The sequence below is a fragment of the Trematomus bernacchii genome, unplaced genomic scaffold, assembly GCF_902827165.1.
Source record: "Trematomus bernacchii unplaced genomic scaffold, fTreBer1.1, whole genome shotgun sequence".
Classification (NCBI taxonomy): domain Eukaryota; kingdom Metazoa; phylum Chordata; class Actinopteri; order Perciformes; family Nototheniidae; genus Trematomus; species Trematomus bernacchii.
In genome coordinates this window covers 8,007,093-8,027,861 of record NW_022987828.1, presented here as the reverse complement: position 1 = coordinate 8,027,861, position 20,769 = coordinate 8,007,093, and the positions used below count along the sequence as shown (strand labels likewise).

The 20,769-nt window shown below is 41.2% G+C and overlaps 1 protein-coding gene across 3 annotated transcripts; it reads right to left on the bottom strand.

Moving 5' to 3' along the window:
- Window positions 1–908: 908 nt before the first annotated feature.
- ccar1 (cell division cycle and apoptosis regulator 1) lies at window positions 909–20,635 on the bottom strand. Of its 3 annotated transcripts, none has more exons than XM_034152043.1 (26): window positions 20,580–20,635; window positions 19,498–19,652; window positions 19,175–19,350; window positions 18,835–19,056; window positions 18,245–18,277; window positions 14,270–14,466; window positions 13,866–13,992; window positions 13,156–13,278; window positions 12,096–12,285; window positions 11,378–11,522; window positions 11,117–11,296; window positions 10,783–11,008; window positions 10,406–10,519; window positions 9,933–10,099; window positions 8,911–9,121; window positions 7,662–7,745; window positions 7,315–7,503; window positions 6,912–7,103; window positions 6,081–6,302; window positions 5,862–5,991; window positions 4,976–5,064; window positions 4,752–4,892; window positions 3,836–3,956; window positions 3,496–3,678; window positions 2,722–2,927; window positions 909–2,011 (listed from the first exon to the last, which is right to left on the bottom strand). In XM_034152043.1, the coding sequence occupies exons 2-26, from the start codon at window positions 19,607–19,609 to the stop codon at window positions 1,931–1,933; spliced, it is 3,861 nt and encodes a 1,286-aa protein (XP_034007934.1). In that variant the 5' UTR covers window positions 19,610–19,652; window positions 20,580–20,635; the 3' UTR covers window positions 909–1,930. The 3 variants fall into 3 exon arrangements, with proteins under 3 accessions (XP_034007934.1, XP_034007936.1, XP_034007935.1); XM_034152045.1 differs by having other exon boundaries at window positions 11,117–11,272; XM_034152044.1 differs by having other exon boundaries at window positions 13,156–13,275.
- Between the last annotated feature and the right edge of the window lie 134 nt (window positions 20,636–20,769).

The following is a 20,769-nucleotide window of genomic DNA, read 5'->3' as shown; positions in this document are numbered from 1 at the left end:
AGGGGTTTAAAAGCTCTCAGTTGCAGGGGTTTGATTTCTTATTTTGTCAATTGTCAAGTGAATTCAATAATATCAAATGACTAAATGACAAAAAAGGTGTTAGCAAACTATCTGTGCAAAGTTCTTCAAGTCAAGGACAGGTCTCTGTTTCTCCCTCCACTTTAAAATATGATACTGTAGTTAATCAGATATTGTCATATATTTATTGTCCTTAGTTTGCACGTGTTGTTATTTTGTACATTTAAATGAAGTGTAACTACTTGTCTTTATTCATTTGTAATGTTATATAGTTTCTTAAAGGTCACCTATTATGCAAAATCCACTTTTTCATGTCTTTTATACATGTCTTTTGTCCCCTCTGTGTAAAGAGATTCTGAAAGTTTCAGGAAAAAAGATTTGCTTTTTGTCCTGATCCATTTCTATAAAATTGGCCACTTTATGTCATAACGATTTGTTGGCTTGTGTAACCATTAGCCAATAACCAACCAAGGTAACACCCACCCCCACCTTATCACCTGAATCTCCTCCTAGAGCACCATTGTGTTCTTTTTAACCAAATATCTCTTGGAACGGCGTGGGGAGTGGCTCCTTATTTTTCATCTAAAGTAACAGACACAGAATCAGCTCTTTTGAAACAGGGCTGAAACAGAGGGGATTATGGGATGCTGCAATGCATGATCTGTTTGGTTTGTCGAGCCAAACACTTCAGAGACATGTTTTGTATATATCTGAGACCTATAATATATTGATGAAAAACTGTACAAGAGGGGACCTTTAAGCGTACTCTCCTAAAAATGTGTACCTGCTCCTTCATTCTTGTGTTGTTTGTATTTGCACCACCATACACCAAAGCAATTGACTTGTATGTGTAAATGTACCGGGCAATAAACTTGATTCTGATGACTTAATCAGTTTTTCCTCCTGATTTAATCCGTTCACAGTAGTTATGTTGATAGTTGGCAAATCACAGGTAAGTGGTGACATTAAAACAAAAGCCCAGAAACAATGTTGTGTTAAAATGGACCACTTTACTCTTGCACAACACATCCATACAGTACATCCAATAGAAAAATAAAATGGCCTGCTTTGTAGCACATTTGAATGTAATTTGCATCCTTGCTAGAACAACCCAAGCCGACACACACAAGTTCAGAGATGAATTTCAAGGGTTTAGTACACACTAGCAGAACACACATTCGTCGAGCTCCTCTTTTGGTTCATTTGAAGTTGACTTTCTTAGAAAACAATGCAGACGCTCGTCACAGTAAAACAGGAGTGCAGTATTCGGTGAGTACAGTTGACAGCAAAGAGGTCCAAGAGAAGCAGGAACCATGCATAGCCGTGTGGGAGGAGACTCCAGCAGAAACATACAAGAACTACAAACCAAATGTGTTTATTGGACACAGTCGATGTTAAAAAGCGGAAATGACAAACCAAGAGATTCTGTCTGAACTAAGTGGAACCCCTTTTCCATCCAAAATTAGTTTCTATTAAATATATTTGTATAGTAGTTTCAATTAATTCTCTCGCACATAAATAGCATCATTATTGCTCATTAGCAAAACAAAGATCAACTCACACAAACTGGCATTTCAATCTACAACTAATCATTTCATTGGCCATAACGAAGCTAAAGAAAATAGCAAAAATAAATGTTAGCAACCGAACTCAACTTATTTTAAACTGTGGAAATAAGAGTTTCAAAGCTTTGTCACGGATCAAATGACTCTATGAAAGAAAAGTAACTCCTCTAAAACGAATCTATTGTACAAAGAACCCGAGGACAAATTAATTATTGGATTTAATAACACATGAACTTTGGAGACAATAGGTTCAAATAGAACACGGTCAACCTATGCTTGTTGAATATTTACAGTTTTTAAGAATAATCAGTGTTACAGATTAGCTTATTTTATCTTAAATGTGTCACTCATTCATCAGAGCCGTTAGTTTGAGACGTCTGAACTTGATCGGCAGCAACTTCCTCAGCAGGCTCCTCTACGTCTGGATCCTGAGAAACAAAAAAACAAATCTGTGAATACAGAGACTCCTTTCAACGAGTAAGCCTTTACTAGGATACATATAAAACGTTGTTGCTCTCATGACTGACCGCGTCACTTTTAGGTAAAACCACCGCAAACTAACAAGACTGCAGCTAGATACATTTCTGTATCACTTTCAAAACGCAATAAACCGTATTTCATTTTGTCTTCATTTACATTGTTTTATTTCATATTCTGTTCTTGTACATATCATATTCTATTTACATGTATATAGACTTTTTGCACTATTTTGTATTTTATTATATATGTTGGAGGAGCTCAGGTCAGAAGAATGTCATTGCCATTTCTACACTGTAGCTTTGTGCACATGACAATAAAACCTTTGAATCTTTGAATTTGAAAAACGTCTGAATTGAATGCCGTCAATTTGACCGGACAATTTTTAATACGCATATAAAAAGGAGAAAATACAATTTCTATAAGCAGGCAGCAAAAGTCAAACAAACTCTACTTCAGTCTGCACCGCCAATGATTTCTTTTTTGTGAAACAAGTGAAAATAGTTGTGAAATAAATGAGTATTTATGACACCCTGAGAATGGCAAAAGGCCTCCCTCCCAGAGAGATGAAGCAAGCAATGCCACTGGTAAAGAACTCATTGTAACGATAACAAATAAAAAAAGGTAAAAAGAATAAGGGGCTTTTCTAAAAATGTTGAACCTTTTTCAGCACAGCCAGCAGGTCTTTGACGGTGGCCGTCAGGGTGTTGGAGGTGTCGCTCAGCTGCTGGTGGAAGAGGCCCTTCTGCTCCTCCGCTGCCTTCAGGGTCTGCTCCGTCTGGCTCAGGGAGCCCTTCACCTCCTCCAGCTCCCGGGACAACTCTCTGTTGGCCTCCTCCACCTGAGCTTTCACCTTCCCATCTTCACCTGGAAGGAGACAACGCAGAGTTAGATGGAGGACCAGGATGAAGGCATGTCAACCAATAGGAGCGTCAAGAAAACATCAGGTCAAACACTTTCTGCTACTCAAACTTAATTATTAAAAAGCACTTGAAAAACGAATGGTTTGCAAATTATTGTATGTTTTGTAAGAAAATGAAGACCATCAGTTACATCATTTTTTAGAGTTCTTGTAACTTGTTAGGGTTTACAGTTCAGGACAAGGAACATTTTCCTGCGCTAATGGGACAAACAAGTTAGTCGCTTCATTCTTTCCTATAAAGCCCTTTAGCTGTTATTTAGCACTCTTAGGTATACACAATGAAAAGCAATTTTGCTGAGATCTATTTTATATTACAATGTCATAGTAATGTGCCAGTACACGTTCCAGAGATCACAGAGGTGAAGGCTGAGTGCAGTGAGGCTGGGCTTCTTTGTAGCAAAGCTCAAATTGAGCCAGAAGGACTTCTGACACAGAGTGTAGCCTGCAACTCAAGAGAATATGAAAGCACTTCTAAAGACAGCATATACAGAATAATACAATTAAAAATCTTACCCATTTTGGCATCCAGCACCAAGAGCTTTTGTTCTATTTCCTCTCGTGCTTTCTCACTCTTCTCCAGTTTCTGCATCATGCTGCCGATGTCCACCATGGCTCCGTTAAACACGATCAGATTACCAGACTCACTGGGCTCAGACTGCACACGGGTCTTAGGAGCAGGAAGTAGAGCTCGGTTACCTGGCGAGAAGAGAGAGAACAACTTTAGAGAAGGGCTTGCTATAGCATACCTCGGCCATACTGCTGAAGCTCATTTCATATGAAACTTTCTATATCATCATGGATTAAAACATATGCTTAATAGACTTTAAACATTGCTAAACCCATGTTAGCTCACCTGTGAGGTTTTCTATCTGGGTTTCACTGAAGGTGGGGGTGGGCTCGTCCTTCCCCCTGTCCGTCAGTTTGCGGTAGTGACAAGACTCTCTGACCACCGGCTTATTTAACAGCTTCTTAATCTGGAAACAGACAAGACAGACGGGCATTTAATAAGGACACCAAAAAAGGGTAACTGTGTGCCATAAAGTGCAGAACAAAAGACGTTATCAGATTCACTTTACTTTTAGTAATGTTGGGGTTGATCAGGCGATTGAATAGAGATATAGTGCGTTGCACAAGCACACACTGTGCAGCACACGAGTTGCATCTAAACAAAATATGCTTTTATTTTGTATGTAAAGCAAATTAGGAACAAGAAAGTGAGCCGCCCAGCTAGTGTTGCAAGGTATAGCATGCTAGACAAATATTGCGATAGTGTGCCATTTTTGTCAATAGCTTGGGCCGTTTGTTTGTTTGTTGTTATTGTGTCAGGATTGTCTTTTGGGACAATGAGATCCAATTAAGACAAGGGAGGAATCATTGAGTTGGTTAATTCTTTCTATAAAAAAGGCACTATGGGTTTGTACAGATCCTGTTTTCATTATCCACTCTGGGTATTCACAATGGAAAACGGAAATGCAGAAATCAATGCTATACTTTGTCACAGTTCCTTAGTAATGTGCCAGTCCACGGTTCAGATATCACAGAGAGGTGAAGGCTGAGTGCAGTGAGACTCAAATTGAGCCAGATCATTGTCCAGAAGGACTTCTGACACAGAGTGTAGCCTGTAACTCATGAGACTATGAAAGCACTTCTAAAGACAGCATACACTATATGTATCTGTTCCTGATGTTTTAGGTTTGTGCTGTGGTGTGGTTTCAGTATCAAAGTCCTAATCCTAGCCCTGCATCCCATAATGATGAGTGTCTGTTCACCTGAGCTCGAGAGAGGTGCAGGCCCAGAGTGTACAGGATCTCCTCCAGGTCTCTCTCCAGCAGATAGCCACAGTGGCTCTGGTCGAAGTAAACAAACGCCATCAGCAGCTCTTTGTTGTATGTGACCATCAGCTTCTTCTCCTGGAAAAACAAAAAACACATTTATATCAAATACCATGATAATGCTACATCCATGTCTTCATATTTTAACAACAATAACTAACCTTGTCTTTAGAGGATCTTTCTTTAGACGACTTGCGGTCATCCTTGCGGTCTTTTCTGTCTCTGTCATTGGAGTCTTCATCGTCCTTATCTGAGAAATATCAAAAGAAATACATTTGGAAAAGGTGCCGATACATCTTTTATTATTAAGTTGTATTATAGGATTGCGTAAACACAAGAAACATAAACTAAAAGGCGCTTTCACACCGGAATACTTTTCCCACTTCAGTTCCGATATAGTTCCGAAAATGTGCGTTCACACCAAAAAATCCAGAACTAAAATTAGTTCATGAGAACCTTTTCACCCCCTTTTCAGTCCCTGCTAGAGAGCAGGTACTTTCATGGGAGAAAAAGGTTCCCATTTCTGATTGGGTGGGCGGATTGCAAACCACGCCCCGTAAAGCCCAGCGCAGAAACGCAGAGAGACTAACTTATGGCAATACAAAAGAAAACATGGGAGCGGTGGAGATGAGGAGGTGTCGGCGTTCTGGCGATTTACTCGGAAGGCTGGGAGTCCCAGCAGCTTCTTCTGAAGCCAGTCCCCAACTCCGGGGACTTTGGGTGGCAGTATACGCCGTGAAGTTGTTTGCGGCCTGCCAGTAAACCCAAAGCAGAAGAAGAAGTGACGTCAGCGGCTTCATTTGACTAATCCTCCCTCAGGGACTTATTCCGGTGTGAACGCGATCTGCTCTTTAGTTTAGAAACTTTAGAAACTAAGTTCTGATGAACTAAGCACGGCAAAGTACTTGGTGTGAAAGCGCCTTAAGTTAAGGCCTCAGAAATGGTGGTTATATAATCCATCACAGGTTCAGCGTGGTTTCTCATCAGACCAAATCCTATTGTGGGACAGAACATATATATATTGCATTTGAAAGAAAAGTGCAATACCATCATCATCGTCATCCTCTGCATCTTCAGCCTCCATGGGGTCATATTCTTCAGCATTATTCGTGCTGCCATCATCCTCAATCTCCTCTTCATCTCGAGACGGCTCCTTTTTCACCGTCTTTTCATCAGACTAAAAAACAAAAGTCAAGACTACATGAGAACACGCATATCGCAGGGTGAACGACAGACTGATAAGCTAGGTACGTTTGGGAGGCTTACCTTTTTCTTCTCCTCCTCTTCCTCTTTAGTCTTCTTCACTGCTGGCTCTTCAGTCTCCTCTTCTTTATCCTTCTTTGATTCACGCTTCTCAGCTTCCTTTTTGGCTTTCTTCTCCTTTTCCTTCTTTTCATCTTTGGTAGGAAAAGCAGCCAGGACTTTATAAATGCGGTAGCCAAAATCTCTCTGTAGCATCTCGTTGAACAGCTCGGCAAATAGAGAAACCTGGAGGGAAAGAAGGCAACATATAATCAACCTGAACAGACCAGACATGTGTTTGAATCATAAAGCAGATTCAGTTCAGCCATCACTATAGACAGGGTTCATACACTTTTTCAATGACTTTTCCATGACCTTTACCTACTTTTCCATGACCAAAAAAATTACTCTTTCTCAGCGGTACCACTGAAAATGGTTTATTTTAACATGGAACAGGAAAATAAGGTCTGCATATGAAACATGTTGTGCCTATCTAAAACAAATCAAATAGTAGGCTTACTAGCTTCTACAGGCTAAAGCAACTCAAATCTCTCAGCAGCAAAATACCTCGTCAGTTAAATGCCATTTTACATTTCATTACTATACGATACAGTATTTATTATCATTGTAGTATTACTATTTCGGCGATTAAATAAAATATAAATTATATTTGTTCAATTTTCATGACTTTTCCAAAACTTTGGGAAAAATATTGTTTTCCATAACTTTTCCAGGGCCTGGAATTAGCATTTTGAATTTCCATGACTTTTCCAAGTTTTTAAGGACCGTAAGAACCCTGTATAGAATATGTAGACTTCTTGTATCTTCTTTAACACAGTGAGCAGTAACTCTCACCTCAAAGGAGTGCTCCTTGTTGTCTTCCAGTCTGTAGTCCAGCAGCACGCTCAGAGACATGACGCTGCAGTCAAATTTGCCGTTCTTGGCGGCCCAGTTGGGGTGCACGATGATGGTGGGCTCATCGGGGAGGATGTAGCGCCTTTCTCTGCGCTGCCGCTCCAGCTCCTCCAGCTTCTTCTTTTCCTCCTCCTAACAGAAGAAGAGATTCATTTGAAGATAAACCTCATTTCTGAAAAGGTTTTATGATAATGATATTTCAAACATTTCCCAAATTGGGATCAATAAAGTTCTATCTTATCTAATTACTGAAAAAAGACTGTAACATGTTTAGTCTTGCTACTCAGTTACAATCTTAGATAGTGTTCCACGATAACAAAAGCTACTGATGCAATGTGTGTACCTCTCGGTCATCCTCAGGGCGAGATGGCTCCTCTTCCTCAGCTACTTTGACCTCCGGTTTCTCAGGCTCCTTGGACTCCTCCACCTGCTCCTCCACCTTCAGCTGCTTGGTGAGGCGGGCGATCAGCTGCGACTTTAACCCCTTTGAGCTTAGAGAGCGACAATCGAGCTCTTTGCGCAGGTCATTTACCTAGAAGAGAAAACGGGGATGTGGGAAATGAACTTAAAACCTTGTGACGAGAACAAATGACCAATATTGATTTATGCACTATGTAGAAAAAAAACGAAAATGTTATGGTGTGTCTGTTTTACTAGCTCTATCTCTGAGGCGTTCTCTTTGAATCTTACCTTCATTGATTTCGGGTCAAGTTTAGCCCAGTGAGTGGGGTTACTAACGTCAGCCGCTTCTTCCCCATCCTTCTCCTCTTCCTCCTTGACAGAAAATCATTAAGATAGAGACAGGCAGAGAGAAAGACAGAAGTGGAAAACAAACAGTTAGTACACCGCTCGTGGCCCGAGGGAACTTTAATGTTGATCCGTGCAAGAAGCAAGGTCACATCTGTCTTTCATTGTGTCGTCCTAGTGAGCTCTCGACTGTGTTTAAGTCCACTGCGACTGAAGCGTACACAGGGAAGCTCTCTAGCTCTTATAAAACCAAAAGAAATGCCCCCCAGCTGCCAATCAATCAATCTGTGGAACACAAAAAAGGTCAAAATCAATGAGAGGTGTGTCCAAAAGGTGTGTGGGTACATCAGGTGAACTGAAGCTGCCTCCAAACGGAGTGAAGATAGGGTGGCCCTATGGTCTATGACTGGGGGATTGGGAATTGCCATTTATGGGTTTTATACACCTACGTCAGATAGGAGCCATCTGTCCAACCAACTGCCCTGGAAAAACCAAACTCTACATATAGTCCAAACGAAATGCAGAATCCAACAAGAACAGACAAGAAAACAGAAGTCTGGGGAGGTTCTCTTTTTGAAGTCAGAGGATATTAAATTGATGTGGAAAATCAAATAAAAATACACATTTCTACAACAAACACAATATTTACACGCAACTGACTACACAGATTCCAGCGTAAAGAAACATTTAAATTCCAGCGTTGCAAAATCATCACTGGCTCGAATTTGAGAGACTATTGTGGAGATCATTGCAAGCACCCACATTCAAAAGCAGGATAAGCAAGTGTTGTTTTAAACAATGGCCGAGATATACCAGGAATAGCATGAATTATTAAAGCAAGATTAGCACCCAATTACGAGGCTTTTGAAGAGCTGGAAGCTGTTTTATCAGTTGCGATTCTCGACCTACACAACACAACCTAGTCTCACTGCTTCCACTGTATGTGTCTGCTGGATGTGAGGGAAGGTGGATGTGCTGATGGGAGGAGTTGGAGCAGAGGAAAAGGGACAGGTGGAGGAGTAAACAGAAGACGCCTAGGTGAGGTTTAGTGGGGAAATAATCTGCATGTGTCTGTCTGCGTGAAAGGTGAGGTGTGCTTTGTGTCTGATGTGTATCTGGGGTTTGTTTTTGTAATTCCTGTGCCTTCCTGTGAGAAGCGGAAATGAGAAGAGAGGGATTAGCGGTTCAGTGCCTGTTCTCCATCCGCCTCCTTTCGCTCGGCCGACAGCTTCTCAGCCAGCTGCTCCCGGAGTCGCCGTGACAGCACCTCCCACTCTGAGCGGGTAGGAAGACAATGCCAAACATCCGGAAGAAACAAAACCACTGTCTCCACATGAGCAGGGACTGTCCGCCCCTTGTGAGTCTCCTCCGGCCGGTGATAGCGAATCTCTGCAAAGCGATACCTGTCGCAAAGGAAGAAGGTGCATTGGAAAGAAACATTCTGGTCAGAGCAAAGTATAAAAGGCAGGCCTTGCTAAGGGCGAGCCTTCTACAGCTACTCCCTCCCATGAGCTCACTGAATGATGTACATTTCATTACAGTGGCCCTTCTCCCACACAACACACAATGGACCCATTCTGCAGCTCTCCAACTGTTGTCCCAGGTTACGGCAGCCATTTTGAGAAAGTTGACAGACAATCACATCAAATAAATCATATCCCCAAATTCATCCCCATTATAGCTTTAGCTAATTATGGATTAGTGTTCTGCATTTAACGTAGGAGACACTTAACGCACTACATTGGGGTTGTGAGAAGAGAGACAGAATCAACAGGACAGTGAAAGCCAGTTAAATATGTAAGATATTTAACAGGTAAAAGTAGAAAATAAATAAAAAACAACATAGGCAGTGTCTTCTGGTCCAGGCTACTGCTTCCAGCCACAGTCCATGCGTTTGGTTTTTCTATGAAATATGCATTTTTATATATATATATATATATATTGAGTGTGACAGCAAGAGAGAGCCAAGACGACAACACACAAAAGACCAAAAATAACTTTGCACAACACAATAAAGGTAAATAATAAGTAGCAAATTAACAATACAATAATCATTATTATAAAAAAGGAAAACATAAAAATCACCCAACATGTCCAGGATGAGAGTTTGAATAGAAGTAGTAAATCGTAGTGATAAAAGTGATTTTAAAGTACCAGAAGTGATTAGATTTGAACAAAAACACAACAAATATTGAAGAGAATAACAGCTCTTACCACTGAGTGCACAGACTAAGATCTATGCCTGTGAGAGCCTTGCAACAGCGTATGGCTGTCTTTATAAGGACTGAGGGATCCTTCTCTGGGTCGGCTCCGTCCAGAGAGGGAGACCAGTGACCACCAATGGCCATGGCCTCATCTTTACCTCTCATGCCCACCAAAAACTAAAGGAGAAAGACAGACGGGTACAAAGAAGAGCCAGAGGGTAGAAAAGGTTAGATGGAAATTGGGAATAACAATATGGATACGGGGTGTGGGGGGGAAAGGGCAAAAAAAGAGCAAAGAGACAAACACAAAAAGGTCAGAAGCATGTCTAAATAATCAGACCTCTTAGGGTCCACAACCCAAATAAGAAAAAAATACACAAACAGGGAGCAAAGGTCAGTTAAGAGCCTTCCATATTGTGAGTACTAAGCAATGGAATAGGATCATTACATCACTGTCAGCTCATGCAAACATGTGTAACGTACCTTAATGAGCCTAGCAGGGTGTTGGAAAGAGTCTTTGACTTCCTGCGGGTCCTCTGCCAGAGCACAGGACTTGTGATAGAGCTCCTCAATACCGGGGTTAGCCAGCAGCATCACCTGCATCATACAAATACCACATTACAGTTATCCCACTGTGTATTTATATTCATTAAGTATCTCTCTATGCCTTAGTTTGTATTGGTAGATGTCACCGCCCCCTCAATTGTAGTGGTTTAGATTGCCAAGCTTAGCACAAGGAATGATTTACACTGTGGTACTAACAATACCCAGAGGATGAGCCGGAAGTTATACTACTAACAGAGCAATTAGGCTATTTATTATACCAGACAACCAGATGTATTTATCGCTGGCAGACATACCTTAGCACTGTAGGTGTGGTTGGCATCAGGAGGGTCTAGCACAGCTGTATTCTTGACTAAAGGGTCCACCTCTTTGTGTAAGATGTGGAAGTTACAGGCATTATTATTCTGGAAGGGTCTCGTCACTGGGAAGGCATCCACCCAGGTGAAAACGGCATTATAGAAGTCGCTAGGAATGTAGAGGCTCTGATAGCGCCTTCTCAGCTCCATCAGGTCACAGCTGGATCTGGAAAACCCACAGAGGAGAGTTATTACCTCCACAACCCAAACTGAACAACACTTCAGTGATATATTCCCAACAAACAGCTAGGATATATTGGAAGATTGTGCTTACCCATCCAAGCTGAACTTGGAAAACTGGACGGTGTAGCGAGGCACGACCCTGCGCGGGCGTCGAGGTGAGCGTTCCCGTCTGGGAGAGCGATCTCTGGAGCGTTTGCGTGTGGGCGAGCGTTCTCTCGACCGCCGCCGCTCGCGGTCTCTGTCTCGACTATGGAATTGATGTATAAAAACACTAAGATGAATAACTTATGCTGAATGCCAGGGAAAGTGACAAATATCAGATTATCTGGGGTGAGATCTTTCGACATCTCACCTGCGTTCCTCTTTAGTCCTGAGGATGAGCTCAGGGCCTCGATCGTTGCGATTGGGGAACCGCGGTGGAGGCTCGATGCGTCGGACAGGCTGCGGCTGTGGCATCATTCTCACTGGGGGCTGAAGCAGACCCGCGCTAAACACATCTAGAGACGAGGGAAATCATCTTGTTAAAGCACTCCTCATACCACAAAGACATGGACAAAAAAAAAAAAGTTGACATTTTGACCAGAAGTGAAGAGGAAAGGGTGGAGTTTATTATAACCAAAGACAAAATAAGATATTATTTAGCGGCCAAAACGTTATAATTAACTTTCATAAACACACTGTGAAAGCTTTAAAGCTTAAAGACAGAAACACTGACGATGCCCAAAATCAGACAACACCATGGTAGCTATCTTTCAATCACAAGGTAGCACCAGACTAAAGTATACTTTTCTTTACCGTCTTCTTTACTATAAATGGGACCATGATGCAAGAAATGAATATTGTACTGTATAATATAAGACCTAAGAACTGGAATCTGCCTTTTTTGCAACTAGTGTAGTCGCCCCCTGGTGGCTATTAGAAAGTATGCAGGTTGAAGGCACTTCTGCATTAGCTTTACTCTTCAGACCTGGGTATTGCCACCTGCCAAACGGCTGCAGAGATAATGATGCTCATCACCCCTTGTCTGTTTCATTTCTAAAACAAGATAAATGCAATCTTAAGTATTTCACCTTTGGGTGGGGGCTGTGGCAGCAGAGACTGAGGAGGGTTTTGGAGGAGAGGAGCCAGAGAGGCAGCGGAGAGCTGGGCTTGCAGGAGGGAAGGAGGGGGAGCCTGGGTCTGAATGTATGTGTTCGGGGGAGGCATCGACTGTAGCATGTTGGGGGCTGCCTTCATCATGTTAGGAGGTTGAGGCTGGCTCTAGAAAAGTGGGAAAAGACAATAAAAGAGAGGTGAGGTGAGCAAATGTTTAAAAGCAGACCTGAAACAATCTTTAGTTAACATGACAATGACGGCTCAACAACTAACAAGATGAAAATGTACAAAATATTGGTTAGTGGCTGCTTGCAAAAAAGAAGGTCTGAACATCTGCTTGAATGAAAGAATTGTAGAAATGTTATTAATCTCTTAGAGACGCCAAAGAAAAAGGTGGTGCCTAAATCAAGTATAGCCCTTTGGCAGCTGCCACACTGAAACCACATTCAGAAATATTAACTCAACTACAAATATCAGTATTAGAATAATATTTTTGTTTGATAAGGCACTGATTCAATTGGTGAAGTATTGATTTGAGTGCTACTTCAAACCAAGTCTTTAAACAAAAAAATACTGTAATCCAGCAGCGCCTCCTAATGTACTCTTCCTGTCATCTGCAATGTCCGCTGTAGAGAGATTTACTGATTTAAATATGAACCTCTGAAACAAAGTTAAAGTCCCAGGAGCTTGTTTTACGACCAATAACTCAAAGCCTGGATAAAAAGGATGTAATCAACCACATAAAGCACATTGAAAATGCATAATGTATAAAAACAGGCTCTCGAACTAATGTTCCTTAAAATAAAGAAATGCATTATTAAACCACAAAATGTGGTTCTATCCATTTGGCAATGACAGCAAACTAAAAGAACAAGCAAAACTGCAGTTAAGAACAAGCTGCAACTATGGTAATAGGTAAACATGAACATGTTAAACAAGAAAGCCAGAAAACAAAAACAAAAAATGAAAAGAAAGAAACTGAGTAGGAAGAAGGACCAACAAAGTGTGTGATTCAGGGCTGGGGGGGGGGGTTACATTTTGTCTGTGGTCCAAAGAGGAGTGCATGTCTGAGTAGCGCAGCTGCATCCCTGGCTCATTGTAAAGGTTTCCGAGCTGTGGGGAAGCTTGAGGTAAAGGCTGCTGCTGCTGATGCTGCTGCTAGGAGGGATCGAGAACACAACAGTCAATTAAGGTACAGGTCAAATATAAATCTGAAAAATAAACCCCACATTTTAAGACACTCATGGAGACTCTCTTCAGATTAAGCCAGATGAATTGTCCAGGATTCAATATGAACCTGTGGATCTCATTTTTTATATTATTCAAAGAGATATGTTGTCATATTCACCATTTAGCTTCTTTCTTAAAGGAATTAAAGACAACAAACATATACAAAAGAGAGAAACCCCTACAAAACTTTGTAATATTTTAAAGACTGCTGGCAACTTATATTGAACTTGAGTTGATATGTGGCCCAACTTGCAGTATCATCGGCAAAAAAAGCTGTCATGTAAATATTATTACACGTATAATTAATGACACAATGTATGTGTTGATGCAGAATGTTTAGCAGATGGCCTTTTTGAAGCCATGAAAGGATTTGGGTAAAAAGGACATGTATTGTGCCTATTATTATAAATCTAAACGTTTATAAACATTCTAGTAGAAACCACCTTTTTGTACTTGTGTACCCAACAATGTTATCATGTCCTTTATGAATGACTGTAAACCATTGAGTTTCTCACCGACTGGTTTGATAGCTGAGGTAAGGTCTGGATGCGCTGGGCGTTCCACTTGAAGGGCATGTTTGGGTTGTACACCGCTTCCACCAGGACCCTGTCACCCACCTGAGGAGTCTTCCCCTTTACAGCACTGAAACATATTTTTAAAAAGCCATTTAGACATTCTCATGACAAGTCACGTGAGTTTCAAATAAAAATGAAACATGTATTCTTTATAACTGTGTATTATTTCTAAAAATTGATATTGACCCGGCAAAAAGACTGACATAAGAAAAAGGTGAATATTATGAACAATATGTATTGTCATGAATACAATAAAGAAACTATTACTAATTACATTAAGGACATTTATATCATCACACTATTTGCACCAGACATATATTCTACAAGATATTCTACTGTTTTACCTTAGCTGAAAGAAGACATCTTCATCTACAAAGCCGAATGTGTCATGTAGCTTGTTGACGACACCAGTGAAGACTCGCTGCTTCTGAGGCTGAGTCTGCTGTTGGTGGCTTGAACGTGGTGTTGGGTAGGAAACCGTTATCTGGGCTGTCTGCTGCGGGTTGGACAAGCTGAGGCTGGTGGGCAAGGCGACCGGGGGCTGGGGGTCAAAGAAAGAAAGAAAGATCCAAAAAACTGCTACCAGTTGCAAAATGTTTACTTAAGTTCAAGGTAATTAGTAAATACCAATAACACGGAAACTGTGCTAGCATTATGCATGTCATCGTTTATTTTCCCCACAACCACCCTCTCACTCAATGCATGCTGGGATATGGTTTGTCCCCTTGTGACCCTGAACATGATACACAGAGAAAATATACATGTATGAGATCTTTGATGAAATCAGTCCAGGGTTTCCCACACATAGACTATACTTGGGCGGGCCGCCCAGGTATATTAACGGCCGCCCAAGAATATTTCGCGACCCATTTAGTTTTTGGTTTGGTTTTTTTTCTATAATTTTTTTTCTTTTCTTTTTTTTCCGTCCGCGATCACGACGCCATCTGCGATTGATTTTCATTTCATTTCAAACCTTTATTTATCCAGGTGTATCCTATTGAGATCATTGATCTCTTTTTCAAGGGAGACCTGCTCAAGTAGGTTCCACATGAAACATTAAAACATAAACAGAACAACAAAAAGGACAGCATCATCACAGGGATTACAATTTACATAACTATCCACATGCACAGGTACCAACAGCATCCGATTGAGTAGCATCCAACCGAGCTTTAAAAACATTTAGTGGCACCAGATTGCTCAGTTTCCATTTCAATTGCAGACTATTCCAAGACAGTGGAGCTGCGCATCTAAATGCTATCTTCCCTAAGACAGTCCTAGCAGTTGGCACATTTAATAAAACCACAGCATGCGATCTCAGGCAGTAGCCACTTACAATTCGCCGTGAGATCAGGGAGCAGATGTAGGATGGAAGTTTCCCTAACATGGCTTTGTATATAAAAATGTACCAGTGACTGAGCCTCCGTACAGTTAGCGAAGGCAAACCAGCCCTTGCATACAGGGTACAGTGATGGGTTAATGCTTTACAGTTTGTCACACATCTCAGTGCACTGTGATACGCAGCATCTAACTTGACCAGGCAATTGGCAGGTGCATTCATATAAATCAAATCACCATAGTCCAGCACAGGTAAAAAGGTCACAGTGACTAGCCTTTTCCTGGCCTCGAGCGAGAAACAGGACTTGTTCCTGTAGAAGAAACCTAGCCTAACCCTCAGTTTTTTAAGCAGGTCATTGACATGACGTTTAAAAGTGAGACATTCATCAAGCCAGATACCAAGGTATTTGTAACAGGTAACCACTTCAAGTTTTATTACAATATCTAAAACAGGCTCTGGTGTCTTTTTAGCTTTTGAAAAGAGCATTACCTTGGTTTTATCAACATTTAAAAGAAGCTTTTAGTTCAGAGAGCTGAGTCTGAATAATGTTAAAAACAGCTTGCAATTCAACAACAGCCTCCTTAATGGAGGGACCTGCACAGTACATAACTGTATCGTCCGCATAAAAATGTAAGGTTGCTCCATCGACATTTTCACCTAAACTATTGATGTAGATGGAGAATAAAAGTGGACCTAAAACAGAACCTTGAGGAACACCATTAGTCATGTTTAACCACTCAGAAGACAGCCCATCAAAATGAACACATTGGGACCTTTCAGAGAGGTAGTTCACAAACCACCCCACTGCATGGCTGGATAAACCAATACTGAGTAGCCTCTGCTTTAAGATGCGATGATCGACGGTATCAAACGCTTTGGAAAGGTCAATAAATAGAGCTGCACAACTCTGCTTATTATCTCAAATACTCGCCACATCATTCACCACTTTCATTGTGGCAGTGATGGTGCTATGTTGCTTTCTGAAGCCTGACTGATGTTTAGACAGGATGTCATTTGTACATAAAAACACCTTTACCTGTTCACTCACTAGGCGTTCAAGAACCTTAGCCAGAACTGATAATTTAGAGATGGGCCTATAATTATTTAATAAAGTGGCCTCCCCACCTTTTAGTAGAGGCAGGACATACACTGACTTCCACAATTTTGGAATTGTGTTTGTGCTGAGGGAGAGGTTAAAAAGAGAAGTAAGAGGTGGAGCAATAAAATCTGCAGCTATCTTTAAAAAGAAAGGTTCTACGTTGTCTGGGCCAGCCGGTCCTAACTTGGTTAAAGCTTCACGAACAACATCAACAGTAAAATGAGTAAAACTAAAAGGGTTTTCCAAAACACGTTTTTCAGAGTCACAGACTGTGGTGTTCACAGAAGCAGAGTTAGTGACAGAATCAAACGGAGAGCCACAGGACATAAAATGCTCATTAAAACAATTTAACATAGTGGCCCTGTCCGATATAGTGCCAGATGCTGTGGTAATGCACGGAGGTAGCTCATTACGGATGTCACTGGTGGATATCGATTTTATGGCTTTCCAACATTTTCCAGGATTATTCAGGTTCTTTGTGGTAACTGACAGATAATACTTAGACTTAGCACTTTTTATTTGTGATGTGAAGCTATTTCTTAGCTGCCTAAAGCGTAGCCATTCTAACTCTAAGCCTGATTTCCTAGCCTTTGCCCAGGCCTTGTTTCTCTCATGTAGGAGACTAGATAATTCAGCAGAAAACCAAGGATTGTCTCGTCCCTTCACTCTAAATGTACGCAGGGGTGCATGTCTATCTATAATTTCCATAAAACCAAGATAAAAATAAGACCATGCAGTTTCTACATCATCACACAGATCGATTTTACCCCAATCAAAATCAAACAGATCATGTACAAAACCCTGCTCCACAAAATGTTTTTTGTCTCTCTTACTGATAATGCGAGGTTTAACCTTTTGGACTTTTGTGTCCCTAATTGTGGCTACAACACAGTGATCACTCAGATCATTTGCAAATACTCCCACAGATGAGTATTTATGGGGAACATTAGTTAAAATGAGATCAATTAAGGAGGATTTATTTGGGGACTTAATGTTAGGGGATTTACTTGTGGACAATGATCCCTCGCTCTACGCCTCCTGTACCCAGTCCCGGACTGGCCATCGGGAGGACCGGGGGGTTTCCCGATGGCCAGGCCTGTTAAGTGGCCTGCCTCACACAGGGTGACTGGCTGTCTACATGATGTGGCCTGCCGACATGGCCACTGCACTGTCATACAGATCATAAATCAAAGCCCTTGATTGGTCTCTGTGTGTCATTCAAGCTCGGGATAACCTCAGCTCAGGTGAGGTTAAGGACTCTCTGAGTGTTTAGATAGTTAACTTAGTCTAAGTTCTCAGTGGGTCTCAAACGGTTTGGTCACCATTTATGTAAACACATATTTCCATTTGAGGGGGTAGTGATTAGTAAAATATGCATGAATAAAAAATAAAAAAGTTAAGTAGGTGAAAAAAGGTAAGATACACTTTTACAACTTGTTGAGAGCTAAAACTAGTCTTTGCTGCTGCCTCAAAGAGGAGCAGGGGGGAGAGGAAGGAGACAGGTGAGGCTGATTCAGGAGCCCAGACACACTCACAACTATAAATGAACCAAAGATAAATAAATAAACAAGTTTCAGTGTTTTTTCATATTGGAAATGGTATGTTATTGGTTATGGCCATGATTTTATGATTATTGAAATGTATACAGTTCTGTTTCATATAGGTGTTCCCATAGATCTAGTCTCTTTATTTGCCCCTCAAAGTGCACCAGATTGATGCATTTAACTCCAAAATAAAAATCCCCCCCCGTTGCCACCACCCCCCCAAGTATATTTCAGATCTGTGGGAAACACTGCAGTCATTAAATCCCAATTGCAAGCCTAGACTGGTTTTTTGTTTTTTAGGCATAACATAAATATAGCAAATGTATGTGTAAATTACCTGAGGGATCAGTGCCTGTTGAGGCTGTGGAAGCTGTGAAGAAATAAAGAAAATACAAAGAGTCAACATTTAGTTGACTTGACATTATAGATTTGCCACACTCTCATAACAGTTCTGTACAGCCCATGGTTGCATGTTTACTGATGAATCCTGCTAATGGAAGCAAGATATATAATTAGTACTATGTATACACACACTGCTACTTGGGCAGTCGTATCACATTACCCAGCACATTGACATGATCTGCCTCAAGACAAAATGTATGAGGATCAGGGATCACTAAAGCATAAGGAAAAATTGATAATATAAATTACAGGAGTCAATTTAAAAGAGTGATGGGTAATATTAACCACAGAAAGAGCAACGCTTTGGGCATAAGTTTACTGCAGTATGACCTGACCTGATCTAGTTTTCCTAACATTTAAGTATTCTGCTGATGCATCACAATCCATGTGAAGCAATCACGGCACAAATAATGCCCATTTCATTCATTATATCTAGGATAAGCCAAATAATTTGTTTGCGTTGATAAGTATTATCAAAGGACTGCCCAAAATAAAGTGTGAAAAGAAAATGCTCCTATGTTTCACCTGATGAGGAACATTGTACAGTTGCTGTGGAGGGGGTTGCTGCTGTTGTTGATGTTGCTGCTGATGTTGATGTTGTTGTTGATGATGTTGTTGTTGATGTTGCTGTTGTTGTTGTTGTTGTTGTTGTTGCTGCTGCTGCTGCTGCTGCTGCTGCTGCTGCTGTTGCTGCTGCTGCTGCTGTTGCTGCTGCTGATACTGCTGGAGGGCTGAATTAAGCTGAGACTATATACATTACAGAAAACATGGGAGAGATAGTGATTGATTACAATGAAGAACGATTACATGTGACTACAGAAAGCTGCATAGATTGCTGAGTGTGCTTTAGTACTGTGTGACTGACCTGCTGTAGTGCTGCTGCGGCAGCTGCTGCAGCTTGCTGCTGCAAGGCAGCAGTTTGCTGAGACAGCTGATAGTTTGCAGCAGACTGGTTGCTGAGAGAGGCTGCAGCCAAGGCTGACTGTTGAGAGTAAACAGAGGGCGATGCTCCCAATAGAGATGGCTGCTGCACACCAAGAGCTATGAAGAAGGAAAATAGGGCATTAGATTCAAATGAGAGTGAAAACTAAAACTAAAACTAAATGGGGGAAACGTTGATATGTGCCATATACGTTATTGTTACCATGCGCCTAATAAGAGAGGTTTTTGTTTGTTTGCTATACTCACAATGCAAGCTATTCAGGTCAAGAGGCTGTCCCGAGTGACCCGGCTGGGACACCGCTGTGGCAGCAAACTGCGTGGCCCACGGCGGATTCTTCTGTCCCCCGAATTGGGCCATGACTCATTCAGGTTAAGGGTATTCTCTGCTCACCAAGCCGTTGCTTTTCAATAAAAACAAAGCCGAGAAAAAAATAACAAATTAGCCAGGGGTAAAGGATTTGTAATCATTTAACACAAACCGTAAAGTACGTTGGGGAGATGAAGTAGGTTGAAGACGTGTTTGCATTTGCAGGCAAGGATATGCAGCAAGCAACACGCAGGACTAAAACAAGGTCCAATGTAATATTAGCATTTAGTCAAAATGAGGAACAGGGCACCAGGAAATAAGCTATGTTCCTTATTATGAAGTAAACACTTTCTGGACAACCTACAGCCATTAACCTTAGTTCGTACGGTTAATTTCATATATATTGACGCCAATTGCCAAACACGAGGGACTGAATTAATCAAGTCGAGAGAACGATGTAGTGCGTCGAAAGAACAATGTAATTACTTCCGTACGATTTCAATAACACAATTGGTTACCCGTGATTTCTGCAGAGCTCCGTAGCTTAATAACTGCTGACACCGCGACTTCTGGCTAATGTTAGCAACTGCAACTGACAGAATGATAGCTAGCTACCATTTTAGCCAATGCTGTTATTGTTGTGCTTAACACCAGCTAGTCAAACACATATTTTGATCAGGTCATTGTGGCTTGGTTAACATGATAAAAACATGCCTTTGTAAGCTAATACAACATTAAAACGCATTATGGTATTGTAAAAAAAAGATAAAACGCTAAGAGCTATGCGTTGCTAGCTAACGTTGTGATGCCGTTAGCTTTGTTGCCAGATTAGCCTCGTGCTGGATTGGATAACGAATGCGAGGCCGCAGATGGCACTGAAACGACCAATGTTTAAAATTATAATATACAACATTCATTCATAGCACCAATTCCCTTGCACGCAACTAATAATCGCACATTAAGTGTTCCGAATAATTAAAGTAGTAAAGGTCTTGCGTAAAACATAGTCAGCAGTGCTTACCAATGTCCCCTGCGCCGGCCGATGTAGACATGAACTGAGCATGCGCGAAGAAGAACCGACTCAGCTCAACTGCCAACATTTTTCCTTGACGACCTCACTCCTAATATCAGTTATAATTCATCACATTTTAAACCAATAAAAAAAGTTGTATTACACACCTTAAAACCAAGGTTTCATGATGACCATATTA